This window comes from Gadus morhua, chromosome 16 (assembly GCF_902167405.1).
Source record: "Gadus morhua chromosome 16, gadMor3.0, whole genome shotgun sequence".
Lineage (NCBI taxonomy): Eukaryota > Metazoa > Chordata > Actinopteri > Gadiformes > Gadidae > Gadus > Gadus morhua.
In genome coordinates this window covers 13,019,132-13,041,864 of record NC_044063.1, presented here as the reverse complement: position 1 = coordinate 13,041,864, position 22,733 = coordinate 13,019,132, and the positions used below count along the sequence as shown (strand labels likewise).

General features: G+C 50.6%; 1 protein-coding gene across 1 annotated transcript in view; it reads left to right on the top strand.

Annotated features, from left to right (window-relative positions):
• cadm1b (cell adhesion molecule 1b) overlaps positions 1-22,329 on the top strand; it is a 123,423-nt gene extending 101,094 nt beyond the window's left edge. The window contains 6 exon segments of the mRNA XM_030337463.1: positions 378-536; positions 1,916-2,012; positions 3,222-3,394; positions 10,691-10,741; positions 21,318-21,446; positions 22,202-22,329. Of these exon segments, the coding sequence (XP_030193323.1) occupies positions 378-536; positions 1,916-2,012; positions 3,222-3,394; positions 10,691-10,741; positions 21,318-21,446; positions 22,202-22,320 (728 nt within the window). The 3' untranslated portion in view covers positions 22,321-22,329.
• The last annotated feature ends 404 nt before the right edge of the window (positions 22,330-22,733 follow it).

Sequence of the window (22,733 nt, the reverse complement as noted above, 5' to 3'; positions counted from 1 at the left end):
ACCGACCTACGTGCGTTCGAGCTAAGAAGTCCGAAAAACATGGATGCCGAATGCAAATGTATTATTATAATTATAGTTCAGCAATGTAAATCTGGTTCTTCAAAAAATAAATATACTACAGTAAATTAACCGGCTATAGGTCATCGTAAGAGAACCAAAAAAAAAATAATATCAATTAATATTTGTAGCTACAATGCTAGATGCTGTATCGGTACACACGATATCGGCCGATACTCAAGATCAGGAATCGGAATCGGCATCGGGAAGGAAAAATGGGTATCGGATCATCTCTAATTATGCCACCCTGAAAATGAACCAGTGAGGCCACCACTCATTCTGTCTCGTCTCCCTCCCTACGCCCTGACGGTGAACCCTAGGTGAGATGATGGTGGAGGAGACCTACGACCGGATGTTCACCGTCATGAGCCGCGTGCGCTTCTCCGTCACCAAGGAGGACGACGGTGTGCCGGTGGACTGCATCGTGGACCATCCGGCGGCCAAGGATCTGCAGGCCCAGCGGCACCTGGAGGTGTTCTGTGAGTGGACACCCCCGAGCACAGCGCTACACCAGGGGTGGAGGAGGAGGAGGAGGAGGAGGAGAATTCTCCTCCTTCCTCTTCCTGCTCCATCAGGGGTGGAGGAGCAGGGGTGGGGGAGGAGGAGGAGGATGGAGAATTCTCCTTCAGTGCCGGGTTGTTTGGTGGTGGCGATTTGGTCGGTGTGTGTGTGTGTGTGTGGGTGTGGGTGGTGGTGGAGGTGCAGGTTAAGGCGGGGGTGGAGGTGGAGGAGGAAGGAGAATTCTCCTTCAGTGCTGGGCTGTTTTGTGTGTTGGTGGCGATTTGGATGGTGAGTGGCGGGGTGGTGGCTGGTGGACGTAGCCACCACCCCGCCACTCACCATCCAAATCGTGGATGTGTGTATGGATGTGTGTGTGTGGGTGGTGGAGGTGGAGATGGAAGTCTGGGGGGGAGGGTAGAGGTGAAGTGGGGGGGTGGGGGTCTAAGAGGTAAGCTGTGGTGCTATCAGCCCTGGATCAGTAGGTCATGGCCTTTCTAGAGCAGTGATAGCCCCCTGCGTGTCCTTTGGGTTTCGGTCACCACAGGAGAGGAGAGAAATTGACTGGCCTTCGCTCGTCAGAGAAGGGTTCGGCTCCGTCCTCCGATCAATTGAAGAAATAGTTCAGCTCTTTTTTTTTTCTGTGTTTTACATCAAAGAAAGGTTAAGGCTTCCCGTCTGTCGTCTGGTCTGGCGAATATTAATATCTGGGTTTACTTTATTTTTGGGGGAGATAGACAACTGTTTTGTCTGACCTTTTGAGGTAGGAGGAAGACAGGGAAATCCTGACTGGGGCCGCTTGACATTTTGCTAATCTGTGGCTTACGTTGATAAGCGGACGGGAATCATTTGGCCCGAGGTAGAGCAAAGGCAGCGGTGAGGAAGTCTTGCCTCCCCTTCAATGCCCCACACTCACCCTAAGTTGTGCTTTACACTTCCCGCTGTTAATCTGTTTCATAACACCGTTTTATCGAACAAATTAAAATCGTAAAACAAAGCCGCACCTTTAGATAATTTGATTGTGCCGTTGAGGAGATGTGAGGCGGCAAAGCGATCCTAACACAATCAACCAGGTAGTAGGGAGAGTGCTGCGGCTACTGAGTCTGACTCCTGGATTAAAGCTACTGGGTTAGACCACCAGTGTCTCCGTAGGCCACCTGTAAGCCCCCTGGGGCAGGACCCTCGGACCCAGGCCACCTGAAGCCAGGACACCTGTAGACACCATGATCCAGGCCATCTGACTGAGGCCCCCCCGTAGGGCACCTGACCCCACCTGCACCTTGGTGACCTGGGTCTGGCTTGACCTTTGATGAAAGCCTCAGCATGACCCTAAACAGTAAACCTGCGTGTCCCCCGACAGATAAACCGGAGGTGAAGATCGTGGTGACGTACCCCGAGGGTCTGACCAGAGAGGGGGACAACCTGGACCTGACCTGCAACGCCGAAGGGAAACCACAGTGAGCCACCACTAACCGCCAGACACACACACACACACACTTGCACACAAGCATACTCACACACACAGATATAGACACTCAGACACGCATGCACGCTTCCTCACACACATATATAGACACACAGACACACACACACGCACACATACAGACACACAGACACGCACAAACGCATACTCACGCACACACATATAGACACACATGCACACACACACATATAGACACACAGACATGCATACACGCATACACACACAAACAAATACATATAGACACACACGCACGCACGCACGCACGTACGCATGCTCACTCTCACACCCACAACCCCTCCCTGAACTACACCCTAACCACCCCACACACACACACACACCCATACCCGCAATCCACAATCCCACACCCACACCCGCACACACCCACACACACACTCACTCTCACACCCACACACATTAACACACATCCTCGCCCACTCATCCACACACACACACACACACACACACACCCACGCTGCTCCACGCCCACCACAGCTCACCTCCCCGCGACCTAGAAGCCTCTTCCCCGTTAGCCGTGAGCGCATGGCGGCTCCCAGCCCGCCCTCGCACGGCGCCCGGCCGGCATGCGCACACACTCTTAACCTTTCTCTTCCATTGTAGCATTTAAATGTTACCAGTGGCGCACGCTCGCACGTGTGTGTGTGTGTGTGTGTGTGTGCGTGTGTGTGTGTGTGTGTGCTGTTTCTAAAACACACCATTAAACACGGCATGGCCCATGGGCCCTCCTCAAACGATCCTAGTCGTGACCTTTGTCTCTCTCTCTCTCTCTCTCTCTCTCTGTGTTTCGCTGGTAGAGCTAGGCAGACACACACACACACACACACACACGCACACACAGACCCAAACACACCCACACACCCACACACTCACCAAGACCCCCCTCCCCACCCACAAAAACACACACACACTCACACACACACACACACACACACACACACACACACACACACACACACACACACACACACACACACACACACACACTACCCTACACACAGACACACACACACACTCTCACACTCATCCACACCCACAACCACACCCTCACCCACCCACACTTCGGCATCTAATGTGGTGTTTTTGTGTGTGTGTGTGTGTGTGTGTGTGTGTGTGTGTGTGTGTGTGTGTGTGTGTGTGTGTGTGTGTGTGTGTGTGCCCCCCCCAGTCCCCATCGGATCAACTGGCTGCGTGTGGACGAGGACGTGCCCCCCCATGCCGTAGTCACGGGCCCCGACCTGTACATCGAGAACCTCAACAAGTCGTACAACGGCACCTACCGCTGTGTGGCCTCCAACGCCGTGGGAGAGGCCTACGACGACTACGTCCTCCACGTCTACGGTGGGTGTCTGGGGGGTGGAGGGGGCGGAGGTGGAGGGGCGGCGGAGGGGGCGCGGGCGAAGTGGTTTTGGTCGTGTAATGAGTGTGTGTCGATAAAGAACCGATTGAACCGAGAGAGTGCGGAGCCGAGGTGGCCACGGCTGTTGGGGTGGGATTTGGTTCGGATGAGAAGAAGGGATTATGAACTTTCAACGAGATACATGTATTTATGGGATTTAACCAGCAACAGTTTCCGGTTTTAGCTAGTTTGGGTCTTTTCCAGAATGTTCCTTTCTGTAATCTGTGATAGGGTAGCTTCACCAGCTGGTGCTGATGAACAGCCCTCAGAACGGAGCGGGACTCGGAGCGGGACTCGGAGCGTTTAGCGCGAGCTAAAGCGAGCATTACCCTGCATTACATCACTCACTCATGTTGCCGTGTGTCCGGCGATGATCAAATGTGTTTGATGGCATCCTTGCATTCAAATGTATCTCCACTATAAATGTTAATGTAATATATCTTATGAACCATAACACAGACTCGGAGGACAAATCATTTGATGTATAATGTTGCCCTCTGAGCTTTTCTGCAACCCACCAAATGTATTTATTTATGAAAGGAAGTGAAATTTATTCAGGGAATCAATTCCTCAATCAACATGTTACAATGGCAAACATTTATTTCACGGCGCTATATTCGTTTTTATCAAACTTGATGCAATGAATTGTTGATTTTAGTTCTGAAAGTTCTGCCTAAATCTTGAAATATTTATGCGCTAGAACTGTTGCCATTGGGCTTTCTTGGCACTCTCGTCGGTTGTGACATAAATGGGATTGTCAAACTTAATCATAAATGAAGCTTCTGGGCTTCAAAAACGATTTAATAATGTGCCTGGATTAACGAATTGGCTTTATTTTCCAGCGACTTTATATTTCCGGCTACTTTCTCTTCTCTACTTAAATCGTTCATTCAGTGTGCAGAATACTCGCTCCAATAACAACCCCGGAAATACCCGTATGCATATGTCCTTGTCTCAACATAAATATCAGAATTCAGGGGAAGCTGCTCTCATAACGGAACTGAAAATATTGGGAAGAAATGCAAAAGGTATTGGTGTTGTGTGGGCTTTGAATCAATGCACACTATTTCCAAATCCATCCTCTAAAGAATAGACAATCCACATACATCCTTTCTTTTATTAAAAATGAGGGATAATAGGGATAGTCTGTCTTCTATCGTCTAGTCTGGTGTGGTGATAAGGAAGCTGTAGGATCTGGGTTCGAACCCCAAACACTGCAGTAGGCGTCCTTGTAGGATTAGCTTTCCTCCCCTAAACAGACTCACTAACATGCATCTGAAACAAGGCTTCCTTGGATTAACGCAGTATATGTCATTAGAAAGTAAAAAATGTCCTTTCTTTAGTATAGTTTCAGACTGATGTGACGCTAGAAAATGTATTTATAGTGTTGAATATACATGCCTACATAGTCGAAGTGTGTGAATAATAACATGTGGTTTTGGAGGTCTTTGAGAGGAGTGTGAGAATCTGGCTGGCTACTGGGTGACTTTGCCAGTGTGAGTGTGTGTGTATGTGTGTGTGTGTGTGTGTGTGCGTGCGTGCGTGCGTACTTGCATGTCTGTGTGTGTGTGTGTGTGTGTGTGTGTGTGTGTGTGTGTGTGCGTGCGTGCTCACATGTCTGTGTGCGCACGCCGGCATTTATGTGCGTGTGCGTGCGTGCGTGCATACATGCGTGTGTGTGTGCGTGACGTAGGCCTCCCAGTGACGCGCGTGCGCTGGCCACGCCATGGTTATTCATTATTGTGCTCTGCCAGGCAGATGATGGCATCTGCTAGTTCCCGATGGGGTCCTAATGATCATTTCCCAAACAAAAGCACAGCATATGCTGGCAAATAGCTCATTCAAGATACACTTGTTCTGACTACACTTCCAACTATGCTAAACACATGTCTGCCACCGAGAGCGAGGAACCAACAGCACATCCTCGAATGTCAAGCTAGTTTCTCGACAGATGCAAAAATGTGGGACATTTCTGGAATGCTGGAAAGATATCTGTCTTCTGCTCTTTGTTAGTTATTTCGTTTTATTCCTTCTTCGCTGAAGTCACTTTATGTGTTGAATAAAGTTTGCCTTACAAATGAAAACTGTCCATCCAGTACCTTTGCATACCAATGTTTTTACCTAGGAAGACCATTGGCGTATTTCACCATCTCCCTCCACAAACCCGCTATTTAAACATCTTCTTCCCCCCATTCTTCCACCCTTCTGGTGCACCCCTTGTCGAAAGCTCCCTGCCGTTCCTTTTCCAATAATGAGACATGGGGGGATGGCTGAAGGTGCAACTAGCAGGGAATAATTACGTCGGCGATTCCCACTCGAGCTAATCATCCTCATACAGCATCTTAATTAGCAATCTGATGAACACTCGTAGCGCGATGGATTTGTACATCGCCGTCGCCTTTTAGCAGGTGAATCGCGCGACAGAAACAGCTACGTTACGCTATAACGGCGCTATCTCATGCAAAGTGTTCCGCCCAAAGACATTTGTGTGACAAGAACAACATCAGCAAACATAAGCTGTCCCCGAGCCTGTAAAGGTCTGTCCAAGCACCGCTCTGTTCGTGTTTGTCTCAAACACGCTGCGTGCGAAGCGAAGGCTATTCGGTTCAGGAAGGTTCCCCTTTTAAGTAAATACACATGGGGAGGGGCAGTATTTAGAGTCATCCTGAATTGGCCATCAATCCCCTATCATCGCGCTGCCAGCCACCGTGTTTAACGCTGCCTCGGGCCTCACTATTTCAACAAGAGTAATGGTCTTTTGGGCATGAGACAACCCCAGATAGGTGTGAAGATGATGTACGCACCGTGTCAGAAATGTAATGCTGTGCCGTGCTTTACAATGCAGCCGCGCTGCTCTCGGCCGTGCCGGGTGTAGGAGCCGGCCCATACCGGCGTGGGCGTCAGCATCCAGAGCTGGAGTCGTGCCCCTGGGCAGGGCTTAGCGGTGGGCGTCAGGCTGGTCATGGAGGGCAACCCCATCCTCTCTCTCTGTCTCTCTCTGTCTCTCTCTCTCTGTCTGTCTATCTCTCCGTCTCTCTCTCTCCCCCTCTTTCTCTGTAATGCACCTGCTCTCTCTCTCTCTCCCCCTCTCTCCCTCCCTCTCTCTCTCCCTCCCTCGCTCTCTCGCTGTCTTCCACGCGGAGGTGACCTGGGTGCTATAACTTATCCCCATCGCCCTGCAGGCGGGAGATTGAGTGCTGCGTTCAGTGCAGGAGCTTTTTCCTCTTCTCTCATCTGCAGCTGACTGGCCGACCCAGACAGGATCTAGTGGTCGTCCAGTCAGACATCCCCACCAAGTTACCGGGTTTCACCGGGGTGAACCGGTCTGCAACGGTCTGAACCGTGTCGAACCAGTCTGAAGTAGCTGAACCAAGTTGAACCGGGCTGAACCGGGAATAACCGGTCTGCACCAGACTGAACCGGGCTAAACCGGTCAGTACCCGTCTGAAACGGTCTGAACTTGTGTGGACCGGGCTGGCTTGTTAAGAGCGTTGAGCGACCAGATAAACTGTCTGGGGACGGCGGGCAGGGAGTGCGTCGCCCCGATTTTGTTCATCTCCTCAGCATCAGACGGCTCTGATCCAACTGTATTATTAACCCAGTGAATTGTTTGGTCAATTCATTCGGATCAAGTTCCTTCCAGTTTTGTTTAAAAGTGTCCTCTCGGAAGGATCCTTTCTGGGGCTTCCTGCACACCAGGCTTTGTCTAGGAGGTGCAGGACCTCCAAGACAAACAAAAGGGCTTTAAACAGAGCAACGGCACAGAAAACCGGGAAGAAAAGAGGAGTGGGAATGGCCCAACGCGGGCCTATCAGGAGACGGGTTTAAGTAGGCATGGCTAAACAATTCCCCCGACATTGTTTCACTTTATGGTGCATATTTTTCTCCCTGCTTTGCCATATCAATAATTCCTCCCAGATATAAAAGCTGCATGGAAATACGACGCCTGGAAAATACACTCGTATTTCAGCGCTCGTGACGCGGGGCCCAAAGTCACCCAGCCTGGAAATTGCCCACGGAGAATTGTCGTTCACCTGGCTATTATATGTGCCACATCACACCCCGCCATTGTGACGACCCCTTTTTCCCTGAATAGCCAATTTCCCTCTCCGAGACACTGACATTTCTGCTATCAGACTGCTCTCGGTCACAGGGAGAGGATCCAGCCCACCCCCCCCTCCCCCCCCACCCGCAACCCCTTTCAAACGCTGTCGGAGGAGTATCTGCCCCTGAGACCTGGATACACAACCCCACCCACCTCCATCAGTGTGCATTGTACATCACAATGCACAATGCACACTTCCTCAACCACCACCTTCACCACCTCCATTAACTCCGTCACTCACCCAACACGACCTCCGCTCCCCCCCCCCCCCCCCCCCCCCCCCCCCCCACACGGCCATCTCTACCCTTCGGCCCCCCCACCGGCCCACCCCGACCTCCATCCCCATCCCTCCCTCTGCCCCCATCCACCACCACCCACGAAGCCACCGCTCTCGCCCCGCTCCGAGCACCATACCTCTCCCGCCCCCTCATCCACCCACGACCCCCCTCCAGTGCTACAACCTCCACCTCCCACCTCCGCCCCCTCCTCCACCTCCGCCCCCTCCTCCACCAACCACCTCCCACCTCCTCCACCAACCAACTCCCATCTCCTCCACCTCCCACCTCCTCCCCCTCCACCCACCTCCTCCACCTCCCACCACCTCCATCTCCAGCCCCCACCACCCACCTCCTCCACCTCCTCCACCTCCACCTCCCCCCCACCTCCAGCGCTCTTCCCAACTCCACCCCCACTATCTCCCACCTCCTACACCCCCACCTCCCACCACCTCCACCTCCCACCACCTCCATCTCCAGCCCCCACCACCCACCTCCTCCACCTCCTCCACCTCCACCTCCCCCCCACCTCCAGCGCTCTAGTGCGGGCGGCAGCATTACGTGCTCCTTGATGTCGTACCATTAGCTGGGAGAGTGTGTGGCCCCCCACTGGTGCCTTTTGATGGAGTGCGGGTGGTGCAGGCGCTGGAGACAGCCAGCCAATTACCCCCCACTGAGACTCTATCCCCACCCCCAGTTAGGGGTCCAAGCGATCGTTTCCCCCCCCCAGCCCGGCCGGGCCCAGCTCCCTGGCACCGGAGAGCGTTCAGACGGTCGGGCGCACTCGGTACCTCGTCTCACAGGCAGCATGGCGCCGCCATCTGGAACAGCCCGGGTCGCCTGGTCTCTGAGTAACCCAGTTCCAAGGCAGGCTCGAGAGAGGGAGCTTCAGTTACATGGGTTTAGAGGAGAGAGAGAGGGCGGGACTTTCAGTTACATGGGTTTAGAGGAGAGAGAGAGGGCGGGACTTTCAGTTACAGGGGCTAAGTGATGAGAGAGAGGGGGCGGGACTTTCAGTTACATGGTTTAGAGGAGAGGGAGAGAGAGGGGCGGGACTTTCAGTTACATGGGTTTAGAGCAGCGGTCCCCAACCCCCGGTCAGCGGACCGGTACCGGTCCGTGGGTCATTTGGTACCGGTCCGCAGAGAAAGTTTTTTTTTTTTTTATTATTATTTTTTTTTTAATTCACTTCGCAATACTGTCACTCTTTTACATGCCATAAGTCTATATGCAGTTGTTAGATTGCATATAACATGTTTGCATTTTTGGCAACCTCTGCGCAACATAACCCAACCACCCCCCCCCCGGTCCGTGAAACTTTTCGGAGAATCATATCGGTCCTTGATGCTGAAAAGGTTGGGGACCCCTGGTTTAGAGGAGAGAGAGGGGGCGGGACTTTCAGTTACATGGTTTAGAGGAGAGGGAGAGAGAGGGGCGGGACTTTCAGTTACATGGGTTTAGAGGAGAGAGAGAGGGCGGGACTTTCAGTGTCATGGGTTTAGAGGAGAGAGAGCGGGACCTTCAGTTACATGGGTTTAGAGGAGAGAGAGAGAGGGCGGGACTTTAATTGACATGAGTTAAGCGACAAGATAGAGGGCGGGACCTTTGATTATAGGGACATCCTTTACCGTTTCGACGTTTTGGATATTGCAAACTCACTTTGAAACGTCCATATCGATTCTCCTTGTTGTTGTTGCTGTTAGTCTTGTCCTGTCCTTATTCATCAAGCTCCTGGGACTGCTAACTGGTGTTCACAGCTCATAAGAGGAAGCGGGAGAAGGGACATTACATAGCGATGGGCCTGAATCACCCTATAATTCATGATGCTCTCTCTGCCTCAGCCCTTCGTTGTCTGAAGGGCTAATCAAGTTGTCTGTGAGAGAAACACCCGGGCCTAAGAACAGTGAGAGGAGAACACAGAGTCCTACCCCACATCTTTATGTATGCCTGGTTCATATAAGACCACATAATAGTTGTTCTCCTATCGTAGAAGCCCAAATGTGAGGTTACAACATGGGTTGATATTGTCATGGTGAGTGTATTTTATACGTCTAGAGATGCATCCGTTCGTATAGTGTCTCGTTTACATTAACATTCAGGTCATTTAGCAGACGCTTTTATCCAAAGCGACTTCAAATAATTACATTTATCAGAAGGAGAAACAATATATCACTGTCAGTACAGAAAGGACGTTCATGGAACCAAGTGCCAAGCACTAACAATCGCTAGGTTAACCCATTCCCCGTACACAACAGAGATGGCTAGGATAAGATGCTACACGATTAGTACTATTTTTAAGTGCAAGGACGTACAACGTACAATGAGTGCGTACATTAGGTGCCAGGATGTACAACATACACCAAGTGTGCACAATGTTTCCCATACATAGACCATTGTGTGGCGCGGCGCCACAGAATCAACATCGAGCCCCACGAATTGATTGTCTTTTTTTTTTTTTTTTTTTTTTTAATTGTATTAAAAAAATAAAAATTATTATTATTATTTTTTTTCAATAACGAGATTTGTAAATCTAAAAATCGTTCCGTCCATTCATCTCTGCATAGCACTCATTCTCCCCCCCCCCCCCCCCCCGCGCACCACACATTGGTCCTTGGTCTGTGGGAAACACTGGTGTACAGTGCATAAGAGGGGTAGGAGGGGGGTAGGGGAGTAAGGGGGGAGGCTATGCAGAGTCTAAGTGAACTCTGAACAAGTGAGTTTTTCCACGCCATGCCGCCCGTCTCCTAGACGACCACACAGGTACCCATCCCTGGTCGCTGTGTCCATCCTCCCTGGCGCTCTGACCTCCTTTATTTCTTATACATGTTCTCTCTATTTTTTTTTATTTTTCCATCTAGATGCTTCCACCACTATTCCCACCCCCACCACCAACCCAGACAACACGCAAGGTACTGTACGCCCCACTGACCCCGCCCACCAATCACACGATGTCTGTGAGTCTGTCTGTGTGTGTGTATGTGGGTGTGTGTGTGTGTGTTTGTGTGTGTGTGTGTGTTTTATTATTTATGTATGTGTGCATCTTTGTGTGCATGTGTGAATACATGTGTCTTTGTGTGTGTGTTTGTGTTTGTGTGTGTGTGTGTGTGTGTGTGTGCGCCCACGTGTTTTGAGCATGTGATCACGTAATCACATGATCTCAGGGGGAAAGCGAGAGAGACTGAGTGAGAGAGCGAGAGAGAGTGGGAGAGAGAGAGAGAAAGAGAGAGAGAGAGAGAGAACGCATAAGAGAGAGGAAGAGAGAGAGGAAGCGAGTGAAAGAAAGACAGAGGGTGAGAATGAGACAAAGAGAGAGAGTGAGAGACAGAGACTGAAGAAGAGAGCAAGAGATAGTCAGAGAGAGAGAGAGAGAGAGAGAGAGAGAGAGAGAGAGAGAGAGAGAGAGAGAGAGAGAGAGAGAGAGAGAGGGAGAGAGAGAGGCAAACAGAGCGAGAGAGAGAGAGAGCAAACGAGAAAGCAAGAGAGAGATACAGAGAAATAGAGCGAGGGACGGAAACAGAGAGAGGGTTATGAGAGAGAGAGACGGCTGGCTGGGCTAAAGGAGACTGCAGAAGGCCAGTTTCAATCAGATTGTACTGCAGATAGGTGACATTGTGGCCGAGCGGTGCGGGGCTGTCAGGGACACCTGTCATAGCCCTCTCCCTGTCACACGTTTGATCTGGGGGGAGGGAGCCTCGCACTTTCTGCTGTTCCACTATCTTATCACCTCCTGCAATCCCATCGCTCCCCTTCTCCTTCCCTCCCATTATAATGCCCTTTACATCCCCTCCTCAAATGCCAGTCACATCATGTCTTCACAGGGGTGGATGAAACACACACACACACACACACACACACACCCACACACACACACACCCACACACACACACACACACACACACCCACACACACACACACACACACACACACACACACACACACACACACACACACACACACACACACACACTTGCACACACACACACACACACTCACACACACACACACACACACACATACACACCCTCGCACACACACACATACACACACACACACACACACACACACACACACACACACACATGCGCAGACACGGGCAAGCACTCCGCACATCAATAGCTATTTTCTCAAAGCATTCAATAATGGAAAACAAAATCCAGTTCACCCCACTTTCCTTTGTGGTGGGAGCGCGTGTTTGGGTATACAATATGATCAATGTTGCTCCCTTCTTTGTGGGGTTTTATTTTGCCATGAGAGTAATTGTTGTCATTTAAACCCAGAGAAACATCCCTATCATTTCAAAAGAATCAGTGAGGCTCGACGGATGACAAGGCAGCCAATTGGGAGTTGGCATTTGGATATGCCACAATGTGACATTTTAAATAAAAAAAGTTATCCTCAAAGAAAAGACGTTTTTTTTTTTTTTTTTCGGGAGATACTGACGAGATATTCTTTTTAATTTGGATACGTGTGATTCCCTTTTGCCTCGGCTGGATTTAGTTCGAGCCCACTTTTGAGCCCGTTCCATTAAACATTAAATATGCATACGCACTTGAATATTAATGCGCATACATAATACACAATAACACATTTCAGTAGAAGTGAGTGTCTATCCATCCATCCGTCTATTCGCCGACTGATCTGCCTCTGTGGAGCCGGAATATTATATTGATTAGAATTGCCGAGATAAATGTATTTAACGGCCCACATTGAAGGGCAACGGTCATAGATTAAAATAAAGGAATTCCACTCTAGCATTATAAAAGTTTTCAGACTCATTTTATGGAGCCCCAGAAAGGCTTTTGTGCCCATTCACTGCCAAAGTAGTGGCAAGGAACAATCATAGGTGAGATCAGGTCACTGGCAGCCATCAGAATATGACTATGAGTGCCGGCCTTGTTCCAACACACAAGGTTTTAACTGCTCCACGTGCCTTTTCAATTAACCCCGCTCGCTCCATTATGTGGGTCAGCAGTGCTCAGGAACGATCAACCCACCTTCTCCGCGATCTTTCCCTACAATTACATTGCAACCTTATTGTGTGCGCCTCCACGGCCGATTGTGTCTTTGTACCGGTGAGATGGACGGAGGAGTGGTTTGAAACGACTAACATGTGTGTGTAGTACTACGTAACGGCCCACGGTGGATGAGAGCTGGAGGAGCCTTATGCCGCGACTCAAGAACGCCCACCTCCTGTTAGCTGCAGGCAAGGCAGGGATTGAACCAGGTATCTCTTGGTTTGGAATCAAACCTGTTAGCCGCTATACTGTCCTTCCCAGTCAACCAGCATAGAAAAAACAACAATGACAAAAGGACTGCATAATTGTGGCGCTTTTGTAACTTAAAGCGCTTTACAATATTGCCTAACATTTACCCGTTCATGCACACATTGACACAGCGTCGGCGGTGTCAACCACTCAAGGCACACCTCGACACTAGGAGGAGCCGGGGATCGAACTGGCAACCTTGCGGTTACCAGCCAACCCGCTCTACCTCCATGCCCTCCTACAACAACAATTTGGTGCTACACCATTTCCGAGCACAGCCTCACTTTCCAACGGGTGACTCAAGGCCGCCGTCGACACCTGCGTGTTTTTCCGACTGTACCTTCACAGTCGTTCTCTCCGGAGATAGCCTTGAAAGAGGATTTGCGCTGATTTATGCGGTACACGCTGGGAAGATGTAATTGAGCTTTCTTGCAGTTCACTAGTCTTCTAAATACCCTGTCACAGGCACTGTGTTAAGCCCGCTGCTGGCGGATCACTGTGCACTACCTTAATCACCAGAACAGCACAGCAACACCGCTACGCAACCTCGCACGGCCCCCGTAATGGATGCATACGCTGGATCTTTATGTGCCTTTGTCGGCTCAGGGCTTTTGTTGTTCTTTTCCCTTAGTCTTTTGTCGGCCCCTGCGTTTGATACACGAGAAGTGCTTCCTATAGGTTTGCCCCGAGGTGAGCGAGTTCGCCGCGTTATGGCAGAGCATAGGTGTGGGACTGAATGAATTAGCGGCGGCGGGATTAAGGACAGCGTCGTTCAGGGGGAGAGCGCCGTCGCAGTCTCTTCGGTGGAGGTCTGTGTTTCCTCGTCGAAGTGAAACGGGGGGAGAGGAGGAAGAAGAGGAGGAGAAGAGGGGATTTCTGCGGGTGCCGCTAAGGCACCGCCTGCCCGACGCACGCCGCCGGATGGGGGATGTAGAATACAGCTTTTAATTTTCCAAAACGCGATGCTTTCACGCTCTGCTACGTTTTCTCCTCTCTGATAAGCACCACCATCACCCTGCCCCCCCCATAACTCCCCCCCACCCCTGCCAGCCTCCTCCATCCCTCTTGGTGTAGCCTAGCAACAGGCGAGCGAGGCTGCAGTTCAAGGCCCTAAACATGTTTTTTTTTCCCGGGCTGGGGGTAGGAGCAAACGCTGTGCTCAAGCACGGAGCCTCATGCTAGTTCTGGCCTCGCCCGTGTGGTTTCATCCCCCTGTGTCAGAGTAAAGGCGTGTTTGTCGGGAAAAGGTTTATGGACCCTAGAGATCTCTCCCACCGAGGAGTCATCTCTTTCTCGGGTCTTAATGAGAGTTTCTTACATTTTTTATTTATTTTTTGTCCAAATATTAACATGAACAAAGTCGGGAGGATAGACAGAGGAACGGCAACCACTGAGAATATACATGGACGTGTAGCTAAAAGCAAAAGTTAAATCAGAAAGACGGCGCTCCTGTTCTAATTCCCATCGATCAATGTCTGGCTCTAGATTCCCACGCAGTCATCCCAGACCCATCTGCTTCCTCTCTCGACCCACGCCATCGGGGGGGGGGGGGGGGGAATAATCCCCCGGCAAACTTCCTGGATCCATCGTGCACCAAGCATTAAGACGTGTGTTTGTGTGTTCAGTGTTGTGGTTTGTTTTTTAGTGCCGGTCCCTCCTGATTTAAATAGGCTTTTAGTGGGAATGTGTTGCCGAGCAACCGTCGACCGCCGGCGTGTGTGTGACCCTCAATCTCGGACGGCCCAGCACTTGAGTCAGACGGACTCCGATTGAAAGCTGCTATTACTGAGTGATTGGCCCCAAGCATCGCCGCCTTCTCAAACCGCCACCGAAATAACAACAACAGTTTGTTTACAACTGTAAACATGCTAGCGTGTTACCAGCAGCACCGTCGCTAGCTAAAACAACCAGGGATTTTTGTACTAACGATAATTCCTCAGCGGTTTTTCCTCGGGGGATCAGTGGGGGGTACAATGTGCTCTTCATTCCCCTCAAGCTACGGGGGCGGCAGGGAGGAAGGATTGGGGCTGGTGGTGGAGGTGGAGGAGGTAGTGGAGGTGGAGGAGGTGGTTGAGGTGGTGAAGGTGGTGGAGGTTTAGGGGTAGTCTGCAGAGGTAAGTCTCCAGCTCAACGGACACTGGGAGATGATCCAAGACAGGACACTCATATCCTGGGTAAACCTCTCGCACGCCCCTCTCTCTCTCTCTCTCTCTCTCCGCCCCTGGCATGCTGAGAGGGGATCAGGAACGGGGAATACAGACGTGATTCGCGTGAATACACAGCAGGCGGTAGATGGCGAATCAGAGACGAACTTAGAGAGCAGGACGCTAAAATGAGGCGAGGTCGCCGGGCGCAAAATACCAGCAACAGTAACAGAAGGCAGTATTGGCTTCGGAAGTTTGTACGACGATCGGGACAGGTTCCGAACAACACAAGAATGAGTCATTCCCTTGTTTTTAACAATACGACAACGCCCCCGTAAGATATCGTCATGCGTCTTTCTTTTAGCCGTCCTGTGTGTGCAAGTGTGTGTGTGTGTGTGTGTGTGTGTGTGTGTGTGTGTGTGTGTGTGTGTGTGTGTGTGTGTGTGTGTGTGTGTGTGTGTGTGGGGGGGGTGTGCGTGTGCGTGGGGGTGTGCGTGGGTGTGTGGGCTTATGTATCTATATGTGTGTTCATGTGTGGGTTCATATGTGTGTATAGGTGTGTTCATGTGTATGTGTGTGTGTGTGTGTGTGTGTGTGCATGGGTGCGTGTGTGTTCATGTGTGTGGGCTTGTTTGTGTGCATGTATGTGAGCGTGTGTGTGTGGGCTTGTGTGTGTGTGTGTGTGTGTGTGTGTGTGTGTGTGTGTGTGTGTGTGTGTGTGTGTGGATTTGTGTGCATTTTGTTTGTTCTTGTGTTTGGGCATGTGTGTGTTCCTGTCTGTGTGTGTGCCTGTCTGTGTCTGTGTGTGTGTACTGTTTGTTTGTGTTCATGTGTGTGTGTGTGTGTGTGTGTGTGTGTGTGTGTGTGTGTGCCTGTCTGTGTCTGTGTGTGTGTACTGTTTGTTTGTGTTCATGTGTGTGTGTGTTTGTGTGTGTCAGCCAGATGGAAGCCAACAGAGTAGATCTTGCTGTACTCCTACACCCCTCGGAACAGCATACAGACGGCTCCCAGAGTAATTAGCCACCCCTTCTAGAACAATCCTGAGTCCACCGCCCGGGCTTCATTATTATTCACTCATTCATTTGGCGGAGAACAGTCCTCCCCTCATGAAGACAGTCTCTACGTTCGCCTCTGTTTGTCCCTTCTAGATTATGTCTTTCAAAGTATTCCGGAAACTTCTAAAGTGAAGAAGTTTGCAATGTGTTTTAAAGAAGGAAGGCGCTTGTTTTAATTGTTTATTCTCTCATTAAGCACTTCTACAGCCACTAATGATATTCTATTGACGTCAACATGGGCTGAGGGTGTGTGTGTTTGACATTCAAGACGATTACTCATGGATTTGTAACTTAGAGGTAAAGTTACCCATTGCGTGTGCTGCGTTTGAAGAATGCACGCAATGCTTAGAAATACAAATTGTTTGTTTACGCCCAATATGCAATTTTATAGTTTAATGAGGATCATGGGATTGCATGTCATGGAGCAATCAAGTGTTGTTTAATGTGTTTTGACAGGAAACGCCAACTTCTAACTACGAAGTATGTGGGTCCGCCAGTGCATCCGTTGGTACTTATCATGGTACTTTATATTCTGTGTTATGGTTCCGTACTTTTTTCATCTCGTCCTTTTTTCGCTCTTTTGCGAAAGATTGCCAATGCCGTTGTGCTTCTTTTCATTGCGCTCTGTACCTTCGAGGACGGAGATTACTCATTTTTTGTTAGACTATAGGCCTACGTTCTATCGCCTGTCAATGTCAGGGCCGACCCACATGGGAAAGCGAAAACATTCACCTTAATTCTTGATGGGCTTTTGTCGATTCCGAACTCAGCAATGAGTCCAAGAACACACAGAATGACTTTTGTTCTTTGTCGTCATCTGACATTCTATTTAGACATTTCCTTGTTTATGGTACGTCGGGGTCAAATGTCACGGCTGTTTTGTACGATGTGACGGCCTTTCTCTTTACTCAGTAATTTGAGATCCTATTTAACAATGATCCCTGCCATTGAATTGTACACACGCATTTCGTATTCCTTTCACAGAATTCCCTTTCATAATTCGATTCAAGAGCACGGCGAAAAACTATTTCTGAGAAAAAATGTGTTGCAAGTTGAAATAATTATATCGACTATCGAGTATACATAACACGCGTATCAGGAGTTCAATCTGATAAAATGTGTTTTATTAATCGTTGTTTTTTTCACATCCCTCTTTCTACAAATGTTATTTTTTATCAACCAATGCAGCATAAAGAACCATGTTTTTTTGCTATTTCAAAGCAAGAGGCATTGTTGCAATCATATCCTTATAATTACATCTATAAATACCAACATGTTGGAGGTGTTGCTGCGCGTGGGGGATGTGCACGTGTGCACATGTGTGTGTGTTAGTCAGGCGCAAGGTTATTATCCCGAAAAACCTTTCAGTGAAATTCGCTGTGGTTAGAACACGTTATTGTGTGTACGACCATAAGTAAAAGATTGCACAAGACATTCACAAACAAGATAATAAAGCGACACAAAACCAAGAAAACTCAACTGTATGTTAATACGAGTAAAGCCTCATTCGGTGGCTGGCGGTGTTAAACACACACAGTGGGGGCCCGATCCCCTCCTGTCAGGGGATCTGATTGGCTGTTCGGTCCCCCGGTTTCACATCACGCTCACAATTAGTCATTCCAATAAGGGTGCGCGGAGGACTAGGGGTGGGCCGGCCTAGGGCGTAAACCGCGGGGCCTTGTGGTCTCGCTGAGGCAGATTTCACTGCTGTGCAGACACGGGCATCAGTGGCAAATCCTCTTTATTCCCCCATAAATCCGCCACGGCTGCGCTCATCGTGTCAGGACACGGGCCTGCGCGCGTCAGCACTTCCCCAGGCTCCGAGTGGAGGTCTCGTCTGAGGTGTGGAGACCACCCCCCCCCCCTTCCACCACCCCCCCACGTCGTCAAATCCCCTTCGTCTTCTTTCCCTCCCTACTGCTTTAATCAAATGTCATTTGGAGCAGGCTTTTGTACGCCCCCACCCACCCCCACCACCCCGTCGTCTAAGCATCTGCTCTGCGTCGTAGTCACACTGCATCCATTTTCATTTTCTTTCTCTTTTTTTTTTTTGCGCGGAGAGCATTGATGTCCCGGGGACGGGATCAAAGCCGGCCGCGCCCGGGTACACGAGAGCCACACACTCCAGACGGGAAGCTCAGCGCCGAGACACGCCGAGACACGTCAACACGGGCATTAACGCGCCGCATTAAAAAAAACGAAAGTTGTGTTTATTTTTTTGTCGCTTGCCCTTCTTCTTAAGAAGGTCGGCGGCGACCGACTGGTTTAATGCAGCGCCCGGCCCGCGGCGGTCGTGATGCCTTGCTCAAGGACATTCCGTCAGGGGGGTGGCGGGGTTTTACCTTGCCGCTGTGAGCGGACAAAGGAGGACCTCGAGACGAACGTTTGCGTCGGCTGTAGGAAGGAGAGAGACTTGTGTTGAGTTTCGATGATGGATAAACAAGCGGTAAACAACATGTTAGCCTCGGCCCTGCACGGCGTTGCGCCACAGGAAGCGGCGCGCTAGGAAAACAGCCGTTATGTTCCCACAGACATTCATGAGCCACCTGACGTCGCCACGCCGACGCCCTCTCAGATGGGTTCACCGCTTCCCCCCGGAATATTCCGTTCTCTCGGAATAAAAAGCAGACGTCTTAGTGAGAGGAGCCGGGGTCGGGATGGCGGGGCTGGTTTGTTTGTTTGTGTTTCCCTGGGACGTGTCAAACGGGCGAGGGCAGGGAACAGGCCGGGAAGGGGGGGAGGGAGAGGGTGAGAGAGAGGGAGAGGGGCAGGGAACAGGCCGGGAGGGGGTTGAGGGGGCAAGGGAGAAGGCGAGGGAGAGGGAGAGGGGGCGAGGGAGAGAGGGAGGGAAGGAGAGGGAGAGAGGGAGGGGGGAGGGAGGGGGGAGGGAGAGAGGTCGGGGTGTGGGCGGAGAGACGAGACAGGGGTTTGTGCTTGGGTCCATTTAGCGTCGGGGTCTGGCGTCATTAGCATGGAGCACGGAGCCGCTTCCCCCCAAGGGGGGGTCGGATCCAACCCGCGCCCCGCCGCCCCCCCCTGGTACAGTAAACAAAGCCCACTGTGTACAGCGGCGAGGCGGAGCAGAGGACAGAGAACCTGGCTGGAATCAGAAGCGCTCTCATTAATACCGAAAAATGTCAGTGGTGCTCCAGCCTCTCGCACCGCACCGGGCCTTTCATCGGAAAGCCTGGGCGGATAAAGGTTTCATTGCAGGAAACTACATTTATGATGTGTCCCACGCAGGGGGTCGACGGTTTCTCGAAGCTAACTTATTATGCCCTCGCGCCTTTGCCTCGGAGAAATCCTCTCCAGTCAGATTTTATCGAAATCATCCAAAGTTCAGAGCATGACGGGGAAGGATTGATGGGAAATTGAGTTGCTCTGTCATGCAGCACAGAACACCTCAACCCTTTCTTTCTCTCAACGCTCGCTTCCCTCCCCCCCCCCCTAGCCCCCCCACCAGGTCCAGACCCGGAGACCCGGCGGTTGCAGACGCCGCCATCGCCGCCGCTGCCGCAGTAAATGCCCCTTAACTATTTTGCAGTCATATTTCTCATATTTCCTGCTCTGCTTGCGTGAACAGACACAATATTGCCAGCTCGGTCGTGTGGCCGGAGATGCACTCTGAGCAAGGGGGGGGGGGGGGGGGGGCAAACCAGGACAATTTATCCTCCAATCAAACCTTTTCTTTTCGGTGATTGAGTAGCATGCTGAAATGGACCCGCGAAACCTTGGGTCTATTGTAGCGCTCGCCCCTCAGACGCCCCCGGTAAATGTCACAGCTTTTTCTGCATTTTCTCCCGCACACTGTGAAATATTTATGAATCCCTTTGCTTTATACACATCTATAATATCAGGGCTGTATTAAAAAATCATTAAACATGAATAATTTTAAATATTTTGCCCATTATTTAGCTCTTTTGTGATTCAAGCATATTATTTTGTACTGTATTTACTATGCTACAGACAGAGCATTTCTAAGACTCCACAATCACCAATTATCTTTCCCCCCCGCGAAGAGGTTATTAAAATAATCAAGCACAAGGAAAGGAATCTCTTATAGATATGGGATTCAGATATGCAGTTTTATTACACAAGGCTATGTGCTCGACGCGTATATTCATATACCACATGATGATCAAAACCTGGTAAATAATGGACAACGTAAAATTTCATTCCGTAGGAAATTGAAAGAGGCGAGAAAAGGCCAAATTCGGAGCCGGCGAGTTCCTCGCGGGACAAAAGACATTTTGAATTCTCATAATGCGCAAGAGGCATAATTCAGCGCTTTATCAACCTGAAGGAGGGCTGAATGCCCCGAGCTCTGGTGGTGGAGAAGCATTATATATGCATACGAATGGGATGGTCTAAATGCCCTCAGAAACACTCTTCATTACCTTCCATTGAGCCGGTGGCGGAGAGGCGACCGAGCTGTTGAGCCCACGGTCCCCCTCAGACCCACTATAGCGTGCGCTGTGTCATCTGTTTACCCAGAAACAAAGCAAGGTTAAACCCTCGCAGGCGGGTGACGGTGAGCACCCTTCCCAGGGATAGGGATAGCAACGATACGTGATGCGTGTGTGTACAGCCATGCAGCCACTGGAGTCGTCGTTTGTAGCTAGAGTTTTTCCGATACCAGTATCGGAAATTTCTCCGATACTTCCTAAAATGCAGTAAAGGATATCGGCGAGTACGCAAGCCTATGTGCCAATTCCATATCATAACATGACTGGCTCAGTTAGTGAACCAACTACACATTGCTCATTTTAAGAGTAACCCTTCAATCATAACAAGTGCTGTCAGTAGTTACAATGCTAGATGCTGTGTCGGTATACACTCTGTGTCGGGCGATACTCAAGATCAGGAATCGTATCGGGAAGGAAAAAGGGTATCGGACCATCTATTTGTTACACGAACCACGGTTCGCTCTGGGGTCGCCCACGTATGACTTGTATCACGGCGCACCGTGACAACGTTGAGTCATCATAAAAGTTCTGTTTCCCCTGTTTTATTTTTACCCAGAATCCCTAGCGGGGGACAGCGCGCCCCAGAAGATCGACCACGCGGTCATCGGCGGGGTGGTCGCCGTGGTGATGTTCGCCATCCTCTGCGCGCTCATCGTCCTCGGCCGGTACTTCGCCCGACACAAAGGTGAGCGCTACCCACAATGCACCAGGAGAGATGCCTTATGGGTGACATTTTATACCACCAGGTGTGAGTTTGATTAGCCGTTACAAGCCGTTGTGAAAATCAGCCTCTTCTGACATCACAAGTGGAAGTGTCCCCCTAGATGTATGACGGATAGATGAGCAACGTTTGCTACAGTCCAATGGGTAGGCTCGTAGACTGATCTATCCAGCATACATCGAGGTGTACACATTCTCTTCGGACATGTCAGAAGAGGCAGATTTGGCATAAATGTTCTAAAAAAAACAGAGCAGTTGTGTCAAGAAGAAACCGACATTTTCCGACATATCCTCATATATAGAAGTGGTCTTCTCGAACATCGGTGGTTCTCTCTCTCTTTCTACTTCCGGCTCTAACCCGCTTTGTCTTCTTGCCTAACCCATCTCTTTTGTGCTAAAAAATGGCCACCGTTCACGGAGCTGTTAACCCCTTAAAATAAAAAATCTCCCACGGAGCTCGGTATGCCAACACCAGGTGATGGCTCACTAGTTTTTCTCAGGTTGTCCAACACAACCCGTTTCTGTGATAAGCCGTTATGGCTTGTAACGGCTAATCATACTCATATCTGGTGGTATAATATTTCACCATTAAGGCTTGTGACCCTACTCGTGCTGCTGTTATTGCTGTTTGAATCACCATTGGAGTGCGGCAGGAAGCCAGTCTACCATGGGGGGCGTGGGGGTTTTGGGAGCCTTCTGATTGGTCCTTTCTGTGTACAGGTACCTACTTTACCCACGAGGCCAAGGGGGCGGATGACGCGGCCGACGCCGACACCGCCATCATCAACGCTGAGGGCGGGCACAGCAACACGGACGAGAAGAAGGAGTACTACATCTGATCACCTCCCGCGGGGGAGGGGGGGGGGGGGGGGGGGGGGGGAGGGAGGGAGGGAGGGAGGGAGAGGTGGGAGAGACTGTGTCTGACTCCCGAGTGGAGTATGAGAGGGACTGGGGGGGAAGAGGGGGGAGGGGGGGGGGGAGGGGGGCGACACTCGAAGAGGAGGAGCACAGAAGGAGATGAAGGAGATGAGGAAGGGAGATAAGGAGAAGAAAGGGGGGAGGGTCTTTGGGGGTATGGGGGGCTGTGGGGTGGGGTCCCCTGTCCTAACCTTTCCTGGACGGCCGGGGCCTATTCTGTACAGTTCAATTATTTTACAGACAATTTTGTGCCTTGTTCTATTTCTTTCTAGCTTCTGTTGGTTTGATGTTGTCGGGGTTTCGCTTTCCTCTCCCCTCCTCTTTTTTCGACCCC